The 20,352-nt window shown below is 37.8% G+C and overlaps 1 protein-coding gene across 1 annotated transcript in view; it reads right to left on the bottom strand.

Moving 5' to 3' along the window:
* Positions 1-20,352, bottom strand: part of DNAH8 (dynein axonemal heavy chain 8) — a 406,635-nt gene that overhangs the window by 276,034 nt on the left and 110,249 nt on the right. The window contains 3 exon segments of the mRNA XM_049765310.1: positions 300-496; positions 12,799-12,985; positions 13,737-13,809. Of these exon segments, the coding sequence (XP_049621267.1) occupies positions 300-496; positions 12,799-12,985; positions 13,737-13,809 (457 nt within the window).

Genomic DNA, 20,352 nt, shown 5'->3' with positions numbered 1-20,352 from the left:
CGGCGTCCCATATGGTCTCCCCCAAGCCAGGGGCGATTTCTGAGCTCATAGCCAGGAGTAACCCCTGAGTGTCAAACGGGTGTGGCCCAAAAACCAAAAAAAAAAAAAAATTTATCTAAACTGCATTATGAACCATGTCAAAGAATCCATGGTACAGGACAGCGTGAGACCAGTATGAAGAGATACTTGGCCTCTGCTCCTGAGGACCTGTCATTGTCACTAACATTGTCCTACTTTTTCTACAATAAGTTGAAATGAAAATTAAAATCCAAATTGTGTCACAGATGAGGGAAACCCACCTTTACTTTCACTTCCCGGTCTTCTGTCCAGAGTGTCTTGTACTTTTGAAAGTCCTGCAGGGCCTCTTGAGCCACCTTTCTGAGAGAATTCACAGAGGAAGAAAGGAGGAGAACCAATTTGGAAATATCCTTGTGTTCTGCTACACCCGGGTAAAAATTCTTCAGTTTCCTTGCAGGAATAATTTCTTCAAAGGATTCTGAAAGGAGAGGTTTTAAATATTTGTATACAATAGATTCCTATATTCAGTTTTTACTATTTTATTATTCATAAACATTTTAAGCTATTTTCTTTCATAAATCTCATCATCATCATCATCATGATTATGCTTTAAAACCATAGTCGACCACCCTCAAGGATATTTCTAGCTCTGTGAATCACTCATGCTGGTGCCGAGTGAAGGTATGTGGCTGGTATCAAAGATCTTGGGCCTTGCAAGACAAGCACCTTTACCAGCTGTACTGCCTCTGGTCTAATCTAGTTTTTTAATTGAGGTATCAGAGTTACAATAGTCCAATAATAAAAGTAATTATTTTATAACTTTAGAGTATTATACCAATCTCTTGACTAGTATTTCAAAACTTCTCTACCATTTCCTCATGCCCCACCCTTCTTTCCCACCCATTCTATGTTATTATATCTCAGATTTAACTTTTATGGAGACTGCAAAATCAACTTTCTTCATTTCTTTATTTTTTACCTATGAGCAAGATCTTTCACTTTCTAACTCATTCACTCAGCATCAGACCATCCAACTCTTTGAAAGTTGCAAGAAACTGCAAAATGTCATGTTTTTCTGATAGCTAAATGATATTTTATTTTATGTTTTGCTTTGTTTTGTTTTGTTTCACACCTGGCAGTGCTAGAGGCTACTCCCAGTGACGCTCAGGAGAGCATGCAGTGCCAGAAATTGAACCCAAGCTTCACATGCAAAACATGGGTTCCAGCCCTTCAAGCTATCTCTCTGGCCCAATGAGAGAATCTTAAAGACTCTCTCTTGAACTAATTAAAAACCTTTTTTTTTTGCTATGTTCACTCGTGTGCTTACTAAACTTTTGAGTATGCAGTTTTCAGGTTTTGTTTCTATCTGGAGAAACTGTTTTATTTTGAAGGGAAAAATAAAAAAGACCCCAATTAAAATGTTTTTGATATTTAATGTTGTTTTGTTTGAAAGCAACATTCAGCACTACTCAGGAATTATTGACTGCACTCAGGAATAACTTACTCCTGGGGAACTCTGGGAAACCATGTCGGATGCTAGTGAGCAAACCCAGGTTGACCAAATGCAACGCAAAAGTTCTAAGATTCTAAATTCTATTCTAAAATTCTAAATTCTAAATTTCATTCTAAAATTCTAAATTCTAAAATTCTAAATTTCATTCTAAAATTCTAAATTCTAGTTTCTAAAATTCTAAATTCTATTCAAAAATTTTAAATTCTAGTTTCTAAAATTCTAAATTCTAAAATTTTTAAATTCTAAATTCTATTCTAAAATTCTAAAAATAATAAAATAAAAAATAACTAATACAGTAGTGGAAAGTCCAAATTTCTGTCTGGCAACACTGAATTGAGGCTGACTGGAATCTAATGGGTGTCCCTGTTGAATCTGCTGCAGTGTACTCTTAGGGCACTCAGAGACTCTTTGTTTTTTTTTTTTATTTGGGCACTCAGACTCTTTTTCTATACTCATAGCATTATTCATAACAGCTAAAACTTGGATTTTTCATGATAAATTATTGGACAAACACATTGTGGTGTATATGCTCCTTGGAATAATACTAAGCTATTTCAAGAGCTAAAATTGTGCCTTTGTGACAAGGTTGATGCAATTTGAGATGATTATATTAAGAAAATAAGGCAGAAAAGTAAAAGACAATTACTGAATAGGTTTACTCACATCGAATAGAAAGAAACAAATCAGACTACCTTGCAGACCACAGCAAAATTGTGGTCTGAAAAATATGGTGATTATTAAAGGGAAAGAAGAAGTAGTGAGAGGAGTGGGGAAAAGAAATCATCTAGACTGCATGTTGGCACTTTGTGGGTGTGGTGAAGTTTACACACATATAATGTGTTCAGCTGAACTTTGGACATTTTGTACTATTGTAAACCAATGGTAAATTAATAAAAAAATCTGCTTGAAGAAGAAGAATCAAAGAGAAGATGGGTGGGATCACATGATTTAGATATAATTGACCTTAGTTGATCTCTGTCACTATATGATCTGCCTAGCATTGCTGGATGCAGCCTCATTTTTCTCTTAGGATTATGGTGCTCGACTCTATTTGTAATGAATATAGGAAATTCTAAGTTACTTCCCTTTTAAAATTTAAAGCAATTAAAACTCGGGTTTTTGGGGGAGTCCTTTATTGCCTGCCTTACTCCGTGTGTGTGTGTGTGTGTGTGTGTGTGTGTGTGTGTGTGTGTGTGTGTTCGTCTTTTGCTTCTTATAAAAGACAATTTAGTATTTCTTGCAGAGCTGATTTAGAAGCCATGGGTGCCTTGAGATGCTGTTTCCTGGAATTATTTTAATCACTCCTTCAAGTCTGAGTGATTAAATAGCAGGGTAGTGTATATTTGCTTGGGGGTCTTTTCATTTATGACAAGATATAACATTTCCACATTGCTTGTCGTTTCATTTGAGAATTCTTTTTTATGTGCCTTTGCTTTTAACATGCTGCTTTTAAGCCTATCTCTTTGTTTAGTTCTTGCCTTTTTTTTTATTACAATTTGGTTTTTTGATCACCTATTGGGTTTTACTTTGAGCAACCTGGCTTGGGGAAGTTCTTGGACATTATTTAACCAGAAATTATTCCCATTTCTCTTTCTTTTCCATCTGGAAACCCTATATGCAAATGTTATTCCTCTTAAAGCTTTCCATAACTCTCTAACTCAGTTGTTGATTTTTATTTATTATTTTTTCTTTTCTTTATGACTATTGTTTTCTACTTTGTCCTTTATGTCATAACATTATCTCAGCAACTGTGCTCTTTAACTTGTCCATTTATTATTACTAAGGTTTTCAACACTTTTAAGAACTTTTTCCTAATTGTGGTCTCTTCCACTAATTTCTTCCTTTCTTTTGATATTAATAGAACTGTTGCTTAGAAGTCTTCATGAGGTTTGGGGCCGTTACGGTGGCGCTAGAGGTAAGGTGCCTGCCTTGCCTGCGCTAGCCTAGGACAGACCACGGTACGATCCCCCCCGCGTCCCATATGGTCCCCCCAAGCCAGGAGCGACTTCTGAGCGCACAGCCAGGAGTAACCCCTGAGCGTCACCGAGTGTGGCCCAAAAACAAACAAACAAAATAAGTCTTCATGAGGTAAACTTCTAGTGTATCTGAAGATATTTCAAGACTTGTTATCTTTTCATGAGGGTGAATTCCTCCACTTCTGCATTATACCTAGTGTTATATAAGGTTTAGGGTAGAGATCCAATTATGATATCATGTTTGCCAGATCAAGCCCATATTTTAGTTTTGAGATTGTGTTTGCCTGGATGTCCACTAGAGACTTGTGATTGCACAAAACTTATAGCAAGTTTAATGTTGCTGAGAACTTGTGGTCAAAAGCTGACTGCATCAGCCATATCTCTAACCTTGAGCAAGACAGTGTTACAACACCTATAATCCTAAAGTGCCTGCTATTAATTAGGGTATTTGCACAGACTTGAACCTGAAGTCTGTATTATTAAACTCAAATTTGCCTGGAATGAACTCTGGTCCCATCCTAAATTTGAACATACCCAAGCTCCAACCAAATGACCAAAACAGTGGCATAGGTAGGTCTGTTACCAGCTTTCCTTAGGCTCTAAAGAAAATATTCTTTCATTCCACTGCATATGATCATTCATATGGGGGAAATATTGCCTTTATTTTTTGAGTGGGGGCTCTGGCTAAGACAAAAGTTGCTTATCCTACTGCTACTCCAGCATCTTTGAATTTTGTCCTCAGGTTACTTGCTGCTTTAAGACTCAGAGCAGGTTTCAGGTTGGCTGCTGAGGGTTGTGAGTCTTTTCCTCACTTTATAACTTTTCTCCTGTCCATTTTTTTTGTCATAACTGAGTTTTAAGTCCAGGTGCTGATTTTTGGCTTCCCTTAAGCCTGTCAGCACTCCTCTCTAGCTAGGGACGTGTCTCTTGGCACTAAAATTAGTCACAATTCCAATTTTAAAGACAATAGCTAGATTCTCCTGCGGCTTTTCTCAGTGAGGCCCACATAGGTTTAATTCTATACTTAATTTCGATTCAATTCATTCTTTGTGTTGGTGACTTGGAGCTCTCTTAGATATTTCTTTGGGGGGGGGAAACCATCTTGGTTTCTTTAACTCTCCCAGTTATTTTTAAAACTTTTAAAACTATCTCATATGTGCAAATGGCCTATATGAAAAGCAATTGCAAGCAGTATTTGGGGACTGAATGAGAAGGAAAACCTCATTCACCAATGACTGACAAGAATGTCATCTGGCTCAGCCTCTCTGGAACGCAGTTTGGAAACTTGTCAAAAACTAAAAATGGGACTGGAGATATACCAGAGTGATAGGGAATTTGCCTTGTATGCAGTCAACCCAGAACAGACCTCAGTTAAATTCCCGGCATCTCATATGGTCCCCTCAGCCTGGCAGGAGAGATTTCTCAGAGCAGAGCCAGGAGTAACCTGAGAGCTTCTGGGTGTGATCCCCCCCCAAAAAAAAGTTAGAAACAGAACTTGAATATGACCCAGAGAATCCATTCCTTTGCATATATCCAAAAGCACAAAAATATAAACGATAAAATAAATAAATGCACATCTATATTCATTGCAGCACAATTTTATGATTGTCAATAACCCAATTACTCAATGACATATTAGTACATTTTAAAAAGTTTTGAGTGACATGAATAGAATTGGAACACTGTACACCTGAAAATGAACCATAAATAACTTCAAAATTTGTATTTCAATTAAAATGTGTTGTAATTTGGAGTGAGTGAGAAATGGCTGCATGTGGGGGTTTCCAGGCAGAGTGCTGATTGCTCTACCTGCAGAGTCTCCACCGGGCTGTGCTTCTTCTGAGGAAACTGAGCACCGGAAGGGAGCCCTGTCCTACCCTTCTCTGTCTTTCCTGAACTCTGGAAGCTCTCCTCAGAGCCCTGGGAAGCGAACCCCAAAGAAACTACATTCGGGAGCTACCCAGCGAGCCAGTGAGTGACTGAGAAATGGCTGCATGTGGGGGTTTCCAGGCAGAGTGCTGATTGCTCTACCTGCAGAGTCTCCACCCGGCTGTGCTCCTTCTGAGGAACTGAGCACCAGAAGGGAGCCCTGTCCTACCCTTCTCTGTCTTTCCTGAACTCTGGAAGCTCTCCTCAGAGCCCTGGGAAGCGAACCCCAAAGAAACTACATTTGGAAGCTACCCAGCGAACCAGAAACTGAGCACCTGAAGGGAGCCCTGTCCTACTCTTCTCTGTCTTTCCTGAACTCTGGAAGCTCTCCTCAGAGCCCTGGGAAGCGAACCCCAAAGAAACTACATTCGGGAGCTACCCAGCGAGCCAGTGAGTGAGTAAGAAATGGCTGGATGTGGGGGTTTCCAGGCAGAGTGCTGATTGCTCTACCTGCAGAGTCTCCACCCGGCTGTGCTTCTTCTGAGGAAACTGAGCACCGGAAGGGAGCCCTGTCCTACCCTTCTCTGTCTTTCCTGAACTCTGGAAGCTCTCCTCAGAGCCCTGGGAAGCGAACCCCAAAGAAACTACATTCGGAAGCTACCCAGCGAGCCAGTGACTCTCCTCAGAGTCCTGGGAAGTGAACCCCAAAAATACAGCATTCTGAAGCTGCCCAGCGAGCGAGTGAAAACTACGCCTGACCAGTGGGGCCCGACTGTGAAAAACTGTGAGTGCTGCCTGTGTGTGTCTCTCTGCTATCCTGTTGTGTGAACCTCCTGAGAGTGGGCTGAAAAGAGGCTCCAGAAGGCACTTAGCTCCACTTCGCTACGCAGCCGTGCGCTCTTTCTAAAAAAAGAACACCATCACAAGAAGAAAAAAACCACACTAAGAACTGTGCTGGATCACAGAAGCAAGAATTTCTCTCCAGACTGTCTTCTTTGCTGCGTGCTTGGGCCTAAGATTTGATCCTGTGTGAGGCTTCATCCATGGAGGACTCCCCTACCTTAAAGGCAAGTCGGCCCATCCAGAAAGGGCGGAGCCAGAGAAGTGTGTTGCCTGCATCATAAAACCAATGAATACCAACACAACACGTAGAAAAACCCACAATACAAGTGTGACAATGGGGAAACAACGCAGGCCAGCATCAGACATAGAGAATGAAGATGACAATTCTGATGACCAGTTAACGACCAACCAACTAATCAATCTCTCAGATAAGGACTTTAGAGTAGCAATATGGAATATACTCAAAGAACTCAAAGAAACCATGAATAGAATAGAACAGAACACTAATAAGAATCAAGAAAATATGAAGACAGAAATCACAAAACTCCAAACTGAAATAACAGGTCAAATAACAGGCCTGAAAAAATCAGTAAACGAAGTGAATGACAAAATGGATAAGCTCTGGGACAGGGTATCAGAAGCTGAGAATAGACTTGGTGCTGTGGAAGATGAGATACATAACAATTCCATACAACAGGAGAGATTGGAAAAAAAAACTTAAAACAAATGAACAGACAATGGAAAAATTAGTCAAAGAATGGGAACAGATGAAAATAGAGGTCTATGATAAGATCAACAGAAACAACTTAAGAATCATTGGAGTCCCAGAGACCCAGGAAGAAAATTTCCAGGAAGAATCAACGGTCAAGAACATCATTAAAGAGAAACTCCCAGAGCTAAAGAATATATGTGATCAAATCCTGCATGCTCGAAGAGTACCAACCAAAAGAGACCCAAGAAAAACCACCCCAAGACACATCCTAGTCACAATGACAAATCCCACAGATAGAGACAGAATTCTGAAAACAGCAAGATCAAAAGGGGAAATTACATTCAAGCAAGCATCCTTGGGATTTACAGCAGACCTGTCACCAGAAACACTAAATGCCAGAAAGCAGTGGTGGGATATAGTGACAAGACTGAATGAAATGAATGCTTCACCTAGAATACTGTACCCAGCAAAACTCACTTTCCGGTTTGACAGAAGAATACATGGTTTCACAGACAAAAAACAGCTCAGAAACTTTACAGACTCAAAACCAGTCTTAAGAGAAAAACTGAAAGACCTAATCTAAGACAAGACTGACCAAAAGACACACCAAATTTCGATATAAAGATGGCATTAAATCCCAGGACAATTCTTTCTCTCAACGTCAATGGACTAAATGCACCAGTTAAGAGACACAGAGTGGCTAAATGGATCAAAAAACTCAATCCAACCTTCTGCTGCCTGCAAGAAACGCACCTGAATAGTCAGAACAAACATAGACTCAAAATAAAAGGCTGGAGAAAAGTTATCCAAGCAAACAACACCCCTAAAAAAGCTGGAGTGGCCATACTAATATCAGATAATGCAAACTTTATACTCAGGAAGGTTGTAAGGGACAAAGATGGATATTTTATATTAATCAAGGGGTATGTAGAGCAGGAAGAAATAACTCTCCTAAACATATATGCACCAAATGAGGGGCCAGCAAAATATTTAAAACAACTGTTGACAAATCTGAAAAACAATATCAATAACAACACAATAATTGTGGGGGACCTCAACACTGCTTTGTCAACACTGGATAGGTCAACCAGACTGAAACCCAACAAGAATATACTAGACCTGAGGAGAGAAATGGAAGAAAGAGGCCTAGTGGATATATATAGGACACTCCATCCCCAGAAACCTGGATACACATTCTTCTCCAATGTACATGGGACATTCTCCAGGATAGACTACATGCTGGCACATAAAACATACCTCCATAAGATCAAGAGGATAGAAATTTTGCAGACTACCTTCGCTGACCACAAGGCTCTGAAATTATTTGTGAATTCCAAAGGGACTCAGAAGAAAAACTTTAACACCTGGAAGTTAAACAGCCTCATACTCAATAACCAGTGGGTCCGAGATGAAATCAAGAAGGAAATCAAAAGGTTCCTGGAAACAAATGACAATAAAGACACAAACTATCAGAACTTATGGGACACAGCAAAAGCAGTACTGAGAGGAAAATTTATAGCTTTGCAAGCACACATCAGGAAGGAAGAAGGAGCTTACCTGAGTAGCTTAATGACACAGCTAATAGAACTAGAAAGTACTCAACAAAAGGACCCAAAAATAGGAAGACAGAAGGAAATAACAAAGCTGAGAGCAGAAATCAACGAAGTGGAAACCCAAAAAACAATCCGAAAGATCAACGAAAGCAGAAGTTGGTTCTTCGAAAAAATAAACAAGATTGATAGACCACTGGCAAACCTAACAAAGAAAGAGAGAGAGAGAAACTTGATAACTCGTATTAGGAATGAAAAAGGAGAGATCACTACTGATATGACAGAGATTCAAAGGGTAATCAGAAACTACTTTGAAAAACTCTATGCCACTAAAAATGAGAACCTGGAAGAAATGGATAAATTCTTGGACTCTTATAATCTTCCACGGTTGAAAGAAGAGGATGTAGCATATCTAAACACCCCCATCACCATTGATGAAATAAAAATGGTAATCAAAAGTCTGCCCAAAAACAAAAGCCCAGGCCCAGATGGATTCACTAATGAATTCTATCAAACTTTCCAAGAGGAACTACTACCAATCCTGGCAAGACTCTTTCATGAAATTGAACAAGTGGAAACACTCCCAAATAGCTTTTATGAAGCCAACATCACCTTGATACCTAAACCAGACAGAGATGCTACGAAAAAAGAAAATTACAGACCAATATCGCTGATGAATGCAGATGCAAAGATCCTCAACAAAATCCTGGCAAATAGGATTCAATACCTCATTAAGAAGATCATCCACTACGATCAAGTAGGTTTCATCCCAGGAATGCAAGGATGGTTTAACATCCGTAAGTCTATCAACATAATACACAACATCAACAACAAGAAAAATAAAAACCACATGATTATATCAATAGATGCAGAGAAAGCATTTGACAAGGTCCAACACCCATTCTTGATCAAAACTCTCAGCAAGATGGGAATGGAAGGAACCTTTCTCAATATAGTTAAGGCCATCTACCACAAGCCAGTGGCAAATAGTATCCTCAATGGAGAAAAACTAAAAGCCTTCCCTCTAAATTCTGGCACAAGACAAGGCTGTCCTCTCTCACCACTCCTATTCAACATAGCACTGGAAGTACTTGCTATAGCGATTAGGCAAGAAAAAGATAACAAGGGAATCCAGATAGGAAAGGAAGAAGTCAAGCTCTCACTGTTTGCAGATGACATGATGCTCTACTTAGAAAACCCTAAAGACTCTACCAAAAAGCTTCTAGAAACAATAGACTCATATAGCAAGGTGGCAGGCTACAAAATTAACACACAAAAATCAATGGCCTTTCTATACACCAATAGTAATAAGGAAGAAATAGACATTAAGAAAACAACCCCATTCACAATAGTGCCACACAAACTCAAATATCTTGGAATCAACTTGACTAAAAATGTGAAAGACCTATACAAAGAAAACTATAAAACTCTGCTCCAAGAAATAAGAGAGGACACGCGGAAATGGAAACACATACCCTGCTCATGGATTGGCAGGATTAACATCATCAAAATGGCAATACTCCCCAAGGCGTTATACAGATTCAACGCTATCCCTCTAAAGATACCTATGACATTCTTCAAAGAGGTAGATCAGGCACTTTTGAAATTTGTTTGGAACAATATACACCCTAGAATAGCTAAAGCAATCATTGGGAAAAAGAATATGGGAGGAATTACTTTCCCCAACTTTAAACTTTACTACAAAGCAATAGTTATCAAAACAGCATGGTATTGGAATAAGGACAGACCCTCAGATCAGTGGAATAGGGTGGAATACTCAGAAAATGTTCCCCAGACATACAATCACCTAATTTTTGATAAAGGAGCAGGAAATCCTAAATGGAGCAAGGAAAGCCTCTTCAACAAGTGGTGTTGGCACAACTGGCTAGCCACTTGCAAAAAATTGAACTTAGACCCCCAGCTAACATCATGTACGAAGGTAAAATCCAAATGGATTAAAGACCTCGATATCCGACCCCAAACCATAAGATATATAGAACAACACATAGGCAAAACTCTCCAGGACATTGAGACTTCAGGCATCTTCAAGGAGGAAACTGCACTCTCCAAGCAAGTGAAAACAGAGATTAACAGATGGGAATATATTAAGTTGAGAAGCTTCTGCACCTCAAAGGAAATAGTGCCCAGGATACAAGAGCCACCCACTGAGTGGGAGAATCTATTCACCCGATACCCATCAGACAAAGGGCTAATCTCCAAAATATACAAGGCACTGACAGAAATTTACAAGAAAAAAACATCTAATCCCATCAAAAAATGGGGAGAAGAAATGAACAGACACTTTGACAAAGAAGAAATACAAATGGCCAAAAGACACATGAAGAAATGCTCCACATCACTAATCATCAGAGAGATGCAAATCAAAACAACAATGAGATACCACCTCACACCACAGAGAATGGCACACATCACAAAGAATGAGAACAAACAGTGCTGGCGGGGATGTGGAGAGAAAGGAACCCTTATCCACTGCTGGTGGGAATGCCGTCTAGTTCAACCTTTATGGAAAGCGATATGTAGATTCCTCCAAAAACTGGAAATCGAGCTCCCATACGATCCAGCTATACCACTCCTAGGAATATACCCTAGGAACACAAAAATACAATACAAAAATCCCTTCCTTACACCTATATTCATTGCAGCACTATTTACCATAGCAAGACTCTGGAAACAACCAAGATGCCCTTCAACAGACGAATGGCTAAAGAAACTGTGGTACATATACACAATGGAATATTATGCAGCTGTCAGGAGGGATGAAGTCATGAAATTTTCCTATACATGGATGTACACAGAATCTATTATGCTGAGTGAAATAAGTCAGAGAGAGAGAGAAAAACGCAGAATGGTCTCACTCATCTATGGGTTTTAAGAAAAATGAAAGACATTCTTGCAATAATAAATTTCAGACACAAAAGAGAAAAGAGCTGGAAGTTCCAGCTCACCTCAGGAAGCTCACCACAAAGAGTGATGAGTTTAGTTAGAGAAATAACTCCATTTTGAACTGTCCTAATATTGAGAATGTATGAGGGAAATGTAGAGCCTGTTTAGGGTACAGGCGGGGGTTGGGTGGGGAGGAGGGAGATTTGGGACTTGGGTGATGGGAATGTTGCACTGGTGATGGGTGGTGTTCCTTTTATGACTGAAACCCAAACACAATCATGTATGTAATCAAGGTGTTTAAATAAAAAAAATATATAAACATTAAAATAAAAAAAAGAAATATTCAATGTCAGAAAGAACTATCATGAACAACTTGTAAACCACAGCGTCTAAAATAAAGAAAATTTATGAAAAAAAATGTGTTGTAATTTATACATAATGTAATAAAAGAAAAGATATTCAGATATAGGAAAAGATGAGATCCTGTCCTTGCTACCAATTGGATGGAGCTAGAGGTGGTCATGTTCTGCAAAATAAATTGGTAGGAGAAGAACAAATGTAGGATGACCCACTCATGTGTGGTATATAAGAACCAAAGCAGTGGGAGCCTGAGTGATAGGATGGCAGGTAGGGCATGCCTTGCAAGCAGCTGACCCGAATTCAATCCACAACATCCCATATAATGACTCAAGCCTACCTCTAGTGTTTTCTGAGCATAGAGCCAGGAGTAACCCCTGATGCCGCCTGTGGCCCAAAACTAAAACAAAAACAAACAAACAAAAAAAGAACTAAAGGAAGGGAGTGTAAAATACCTCCTCTCTATAACCATTTGACTACAGACATGAGATTACCAATTGATGGCGAGAGGAGAATCACAGGAAAGGAAGACATTGGTCAGGAATTAAATGACAAAAGTGAAGATACTTTGGCACTTTGAGGCAGAGTAACTTTGAACACAGAGACATGGAGAGCATATACAGTAACACTGTTCAAAGCATTTTATCTCAACTACAATAACAATAAAAAAAAGAATTTGATTCTAAGCTTATGATCATAGAATAGTGCCTCATGACCAAAGTCTAGGAAGAAAATCTGCATATTACACTTGAAATAAATAATCTGCTTATTATATTTGGAATAAATAAATGAAAATAAATAAAAGATGGATAAAATGAATTGTGGAAATTGTTTTGCAAAACTTAATATTATATGCATTAACTTATTTATTAACATATAAATGAATTTAAAATGTATTAATGTATAACTTAATTTAAAAGGACTATACAAAGTCATAGTTGCCATGACCTGACATATTAAACCCATGTTCTATTACTTAGAAAGAATCTAAAAGACCTATTATTAATTCTTATCATTCTAAGATTCCAACAATAGAGATCGTTTGAGCATTCTTACTGTCTTCTCTCTTCAATGGTTTTCCTGTGCTTGGATAGGTCGCATCAGTGTCCTTAGGACTAATGGCAGCTTTGATGTGCCTGACCTGCTGTTGCCCCCAGTGAGCCACACCTCTGCTGACCTCCAGGGTTAACTGAATCATACGGTTAATGGCTTGCTGAATATCATCCAAACTAGGAACCATCACCTGTAGGGAGAAGAAGCACACTCCTGGTACTGCCACACATATAAATTGTTCTTCTTGTTTCTCTTGGTGAGATAAGCCTCAGCTGTCCCAATAAGAGGCTGCTTTTAAGAGAGGGATGCTAAGGTATGATAGAGTTTAGGCTTTCTCTAGCATCATTTTCTTATTCTATAAAACCTTGTGAACAAAAAAGTATATAGGCAATGCCATACTTTCCCTGTAAGGATGGCTGAATTCAGACAAAATTTGTAGGCGATGAAGCAAAAAATAACTAGAGCAGCATTACTATCAAAATTCTAATCTCTGCAATATGCCAAATAATAAAAGGCATTACCCTATGAATGTTCAGACTACATAGATGTACCATTAAGTGAAACGTGAGCTGTAAGTACCTGACCAGTCACAGAATGCATTTCCACTATCCTGTGTAGCTAATAGTTTCTGATGCATAGAAGGCAACTGAGGAGGTATTAGAATTAAATTCATAAAAAGGCATAAAGACCCATTGTGTTGTAAGCCTATGTTATTTCTAGTCTGATATCTTTAGTATACAGCCTTAAAATTTTGCATTTGTGATAAGGATTTGAACTTACCTCCAAACGGGTGATATTGACATAATTTTATGTGTGAAGTAAAACCTTAGAATGGCACAGAATTGCTCTAAACAAAAATTCATGTTTAAAGTTATCTTTCTTTAATACATCAGAACAAAAAAAAACCAATGTATTAAATTGAGTATTAAAATAATATTTACCACATTAGGAATCGCAAGATGTACTTCAGATTTTATAAAGGAAACAACATCATCTGATCGCTTTCGTCCAGGGCTGCAATAATATAGGTTTATTATATTTAGAAACTATACCACAATTATCAAATTACATGAAGAAAAATGGAATAAAGTTAAAGAATAAAGAATAAAATAAAAAAATAATGGAATCATGCATTTTCAAAAACCAAGAAAACAGATTACATAAAAGTAAATGTAATATTAGTCTTGTATATATTTGCTAGCATTTTAATGTTACTTGCTCAATAATAACCACTAAATAATCTTTACTAAAAGCATGCCTAGTTCCAGTCCTATGACAGATAATAAATAAGATCAACTACATAAAGCACTTTTATTTCCTTTATATGTGTGGGTTGTGTGTGTGTTTCTGTGTAAGGACAATAGATGAATGAAAATGGATTATGACAGAGAGGATAGGAGCCTGAATGGATGAGAGGGTCTATCTCTCTATCAGATAGACTCATGCAAAGAATTCTGAGGCCCACCTTACTGTTCCCAGGCCCTAGATCAGGAATTTATGCTGCCTGATGTCTATTCTAATTCCCAAAACCCAGGTACATGCTTCCAAGAGCCAAGACATTGTAATCCCACCCTCTTACCCCAGAAAGTCAATTTTGGGACTGAAATCCTAGAGTCTTCTTTAGTGCCCCGCCCTAAACCAGGAAGTCACACCATCTGATGTTAATTCTTATTCCCAAAAACCCAAAATATAAACCTCTCATAGTAGGACAGTGGGGTGCAACAGTCTTGAATCATGGACAGTATACATTCATACATCTTAGTTAACTAAATGGAGTAACTAGTTGAATATCCCCTTATCAATCTCAAATAGCATTACATGGTAAAGAAAATTATCTGAACTACAGAGGTACCATATCAGTAGCCCTCTAAACAACTGAGCAGATTAGATCTTAACTAACTGGGGATCTAAATTCCACCATTAAAATTCATAAAACTTGAAGAACAATGAGAAAACAAAGGGACTCAGGATGGACAGGGACAAGTCCTCAAATTAATCAAACACTTGAGCCTGGCCAATGAGGACCTCAAATCAGCACTCACTAAAATGGCAACAGAAATTAAGCAAGCACTGACAAGCAAAATCATAAGAATAAAATTCAACCAAAGCATTGATTCAGAGGATGACAGGTTCCATAAGAACTGAACTGAAGGAGCTAGTGAAGAACATAACAAAAGCTGTAGCAAAATTGCACTTGTGGAGAGCCATATAGAAAAACTGGAAAACAAAATACAATCCAGGACTGATAAGGAAGTGGCAAAAGAAAAAGAGAGAGAGAGAGAGAGAGAGAGAGAGAGAGAGAGAGCAGCAAAAGAAGGAAAGAGAATGCAAGCTACCATATATACTCTAGTATAAACTGCCCCCCCCCCCTAAAATTTTACCCTAAAAACTGGGAAATTAGTGACTTGAGTATAAGCTGAGGTCGAAAATGCAGCAGCCACTGGTAAATTTCAAAAATAAAAATATATACCCAAAACAATTACAATAATTGAGAAATCAGTAAGTTAAACATTTTTAATATTCATTGCTAAAGAAAAACTGTAAACTAGCAACAATAACTTTAAAACTTTAAATACTCTGCAGAAAACCATAGCTTAACAGATAGACTAAATCACAAAGGTTAAAATCCTTCAAAACTGGGTTCCTCCTCCTCCTCCTCATCTGTATGTCCCAACAGAGCTTCAGCTATATCCCATATAAGGGTATCAGCATACACATTGTCATCATCACTGAATTCACAGATATCATCATCACTGCTGTCGGTCTCATACAACGCACAAAATATTGTGGGTTAAATAGTTCAGTGGCCTCTTCAGCTCAGTCCAAAAGTCTGAGCTGAAGCACCACCTCCTCCAGCTGTTGGCAGAAGACTACTGGAGACTATGTGCTTGTGCACAGAATCAAATAACCTGTATGACCCGAGTATAAGACACATTAGGGGTTTTTGGCACAAAATTTGGCTGGAAAAACTCGGCTTATACTCAAGTATATATGGTACTTAATGAATAACAGCAAGAATAACTATCTTTGAATTATAGGAATACTAAAAGGAGAGGAAAAAGAAAATGGGGAAGAACAAGTGGTGGGAGAGATAATTACTGAGAACTCCCTCCACTCTCTGGAGGATGCTATACAGATTTAGGAGACTCAAAGAAAAAGTAAACTAATATATCAAATTAATGACTGAAAACATGATTTCAACCTAGAGCCCACTATCCTGCAAAGCTCTCATTTAGATGGAGATTGGAGGGGAATAAAACATTCTCAGACAAACAAAACCTAACAACACTTGCTATAACTAAATCATCCCTGAATTAAATGCTGAACGACCACTTAAATAAGCCAAATAGCTAGAAGCAGCCAAATAGTAAAATAACAAATTCAAAACTGGTCAGCAGTTTTTTATATCAAAAATAGCCACAAATATTAATGGACTAAATTCTTCCATCAAAAATAGAGTAGCAGAGTGAATCAAGAAACAAAATCCATCCATTTACTACTTATAGGAAATACATCTAAAAATACAGAACAGGACAGAGTGAACAGATAGAAAACAACTATACTAGCTAATAGTAAATAAAAAGAGCCACAACATCATACTTATATCAGACTAAATAGCATTCAAGCTAAAGAAAGTAATTAGAAATAGGAATGGACACTACTTATGGTTAAGAAAACAATAGATGAAGAAGTACATATTCTAATAAACACTAAATGTAGGGTCAACAAGGTTTATAAGGCTTTCTCACACACACACACACACACACACACACACACACACACACACACACAAAGAAGCACATGGATTGAAATACTTAAGTATAATATAGGGAGACTTCAACACTCCACTGTCACTACTGAATGTATCAACTAGATAAACTGTTCAAAGACACTAGAGCCCTAAAAAAAGAGTAACTAGAAAATTGGGATTAATAGATATATACAGGAGGCTTCCATACTCAAATAGTTTAATACATATTCTTCACTCATGCACATTAAACATTCTCCAGGATAAATCATATATTAGAACGTAAGTCAAACCTATATAAATTCACAAACACAAAAGTCTTAACAAGCATCGATCAGTCCACAGTGCCACAGAGATAGAAATTATCCATAAAAAGAAGCTATGAAGAAACTTTGATATCTGGAGACTGAACAGCATGCTGCTACATAACAGCTTGACTAAAGAGGAAATCAAAGAAGCAATAAAAAGATTCCTTGAGACTAAAAATAATGAAAACAAGTTTTACAAATATATGAGACATAGCAAAAGCCATACTCAGAGGGTCTATCTACATTAAAAAAGAAGATAAAGATAAAATTGACTATCTAAACATACATCTTAAATATCTGAAGAACCAATAACAAATGAACCCAAACACTAGCTGAAGAAATAAAATAATAACAACCATAGCAAAAATCAATGATATAGAGACAAAGAAATCAATACAAAGACTTTATGAAACCAGTAGCTTGAATAAACAAGATAAGGTCAGAGCCATAATATAGTGGGTAGGGTGTTTGTTTTGCACACAGTCAGCCCAGGTTTGAACTCCAGCACCATATATTGTGCCCCAAATCCACTAGTAGTGATTCCTGAGCACAAAGCCAGGAGTAAATCCTAAGCACCATTGGAGTGACCTAAAAACAAACAACAAAAAAGAATACACAAAGAATCTTCACTAGATTCACAAGGTAAAATAAAGAAAGTGCTCAAAAAAGGTTGGAACCGGAGTGATAGCACAGCGGTAAGGCATTTGCCTTGCATGCAGCTGATCCAGGATGGACCTTGATTCGATCCCCAGTGTCCCATACGGTCCATCAAGCCAGGAACGATTTCTGAGCACATAGCCAGGAGTAACGCCTGAGCATCATCGGGTGTGGTCCAAAAAACAACAACAGCAACAACAAAGATTAAAATGAAGGGGCTAAACTACAATAGAACACTCAGAAAACCAAGACATCATGAGAGCTTACTATAAACAATTCTACTACATTAAACTGGAGAATTTGGGGGGGGGGGGAAGGACACATTTCTAGAAACATGTAATTTCCCAAAATCTTAATGACATGACAAGCAAGAAAACTGAAACAGTATTTTATAATTTCCTCATAAATAAAAGACCTGGTCAAAATGGGTTAACTGATAAGTTTATGAACCCCTAGAGAAGATTTACTGCTGTTTATCCTTATTTTCTTCCAGACTATCAGAGAAACAAGAATCCTTTCTAGAACCTTCTATGAAGCTAACATTACAAAGATATCCCCTCCCCCCAAAAAAGACAAACACTTCTAAAAATAAAATTCAGAACAATCTCCTTGATGAACCTTGATGTAAAAATCTTCACCAAAATCTTAGCAAACCAAATTCGACAATAAAAAATAAACTCCGATATCACAATCTAGCGAGGTTCACTTAGTGGGATTCAATCTAGTGGGATGCAAGGATGATTCAAAATACACAAAACAATTAACAAAAACACTACATCAATAAAGTTAAGATAAAAATCATATGATTGGTGCCAGAGCAATTGTACCGTAGTAGGGTGTTTGCCTACATGCAGCCAACCCGGGATGAACCTGGGTTTGGTTCCTGGTATCCCATATGGCCCCCCAACCTTGCTAGGGGTAATTTCTTTTTTATTATTATTAATAATTTTTATTTTGACCAAAATGGTTTACAGATTTGTAATCAGAGTAGTATTTCAGGTACATAGTGACATTGAATCGGGGCATTCCCACCACCAATGTCCTCCCTCCACCCTTGTTCACAGCCTGCATCCCGTATCGCCCCGCTAGGAGTGATTTCTGAGCACAGAGCCAGAGTAACCCATGAAAGTTGCCAGCTGTGGCCCAAAAAACAAAAAAAAGAAAAAGGAAAAAAAAAGAAAGAGAAAAAAATCACATCACAGCCGTGGATAGGAGAATGATCAAAACAAGAGACACATCTCAATGAATAAGAAATTAACCAGAAACACAGAAGCCTGGGTAGAGTTCTGGTGTGGAAGCAAACAGGAACATTGGAAGTGTGCTCTCAAGACCTACAAGGACTGAAAGTATTCTATGGGCCAGGGGATCTTAGCTGGGGTTATTCCTAATAACTACAAGGAGAAGAAAACAAAGGAGAAAGTTGTAAGGAGCAGCAAACAGCCACCAAGTAGTCTACCCACCCTCTACCTATAGTTACAATTTTTTCCAGGTAATTTGGATATCAATGACAAGCAAATGCATAAACCATCAGTAATAGCTAAATCATACCACTTATGGGCTCTCTGGCTGTATCTGCCGAATTCCTGTATCTCTTAGAAAGCAGAACAATACGGGACTTCATTCAAGTTTTCCAGAACTGTGTGGAGATAAAACTGATACTCCAAGCAAGGGAGAAATTAAAAGACCAAAGAGTAAAGAATTATCTTGCTCAAAGAGAGACTAGAAACTAAAACCCTGATATGCATAACCTCAACACTAAGTAAGAAAGAAGGAAAAAGAAATCAATCGCAGAAACAGAAACTAATGCTAGATGAATTTCAATAAAGAGAGACCAGCAAAGTTTAAAACATGTATACTTCAGATCAATGAAGACTATCTTCCAAAAAAAAAATAAATAAACTGAACAGGTTAATAAATAGATGTCATAAAAATAATAAACTGAAGAGAAATAAAGCACTAAAAGCTAAAAAAGAAATTTAGAATTATTACACTATAAGGTAAAGATACTATGAGTTTTTATTAACTTTATAAAAATTTTGAAGGAAAAATGGAGCTATTGAAGAGGTTATAGATGGTATCTTCTTTAGAGTAGATACAAAGAGCCTTACCCACAAAGACCAGAAAATAAAAAGACGAATAATAAAGCTGATATTCCTTCAGTAACAGTATTGTAAAACATGGTGCCAAAATTGATACATGGATAAAAAGAGAGGAGGAGGACATAGAGGAAGAGGAGGAAAAAAAGAAGGAAAAGGGAAAGGAGGAAGAGAAGAGGAAGATGGATGAAAAGAGAAATAGAAAAAAGAGGAGGAGGAGGGAGAGGAGAAAGAGTAGAGGAAGAGGAGGAGAAATAGGAGAAGTAAAATAAAAGGAGAAGAGGAGGAGAAGGAAAAAAGAAGAGGAAGAAGAGGAGAAAATGAAGAAGAGGAGGAGGAGAAGGAGAAATAAATAAAATACTAGGTTCTTCCTGATAAAGTAAGACACACGTAAACCCAGGACCCAGCCTTCCATTCTTAGCAGGAGCAAAACAAGACAAATACAAAAATGTTCACAGGTCTTATTCACAACATCTCAACTACACACAACCCAAATGACCATCCCTAATACAACAGATAAACAGATGACATGCTCTAACCACAGAGGTAAAAATAAGCTTTATTAATCTAGTTGAAACCAAAATCATAATTTTGGACACAGTTCAAACACAGGAAAACTATATATACACTGACTAGGAATACAAATATAGTAAACTGTAAAAATACTGAAGATAATAAAAAGCAAATAGAGAATAGTGGTTCTCCTTTTTTGGAGAGAGTTACAATAGTATTTTAAATTTTGTTCCAG

The sequence above is a fragment of the Suncus etruscus genome, chromosome 18, assembly GCF_024139225.1.
Source record: "Suncus etruscus isolate mSunEtr1 chromosome 18, mSunEtr1.pri.cur, whole genome shotgun sequence".
In the NCBI taxonomy this organism is placed as follows: domain Eukaryota; kingdom Metazoa; phylum Chordata; class Mammalia; order Eulipotyphla; family Soricidae; genus Suncus; species Suncus etruscus.
The sequence above is the reverse complement of the archived record's forward strand: the minus strand, read 5'-3'. Positions and strand labels throughout refer to the sequence as shown.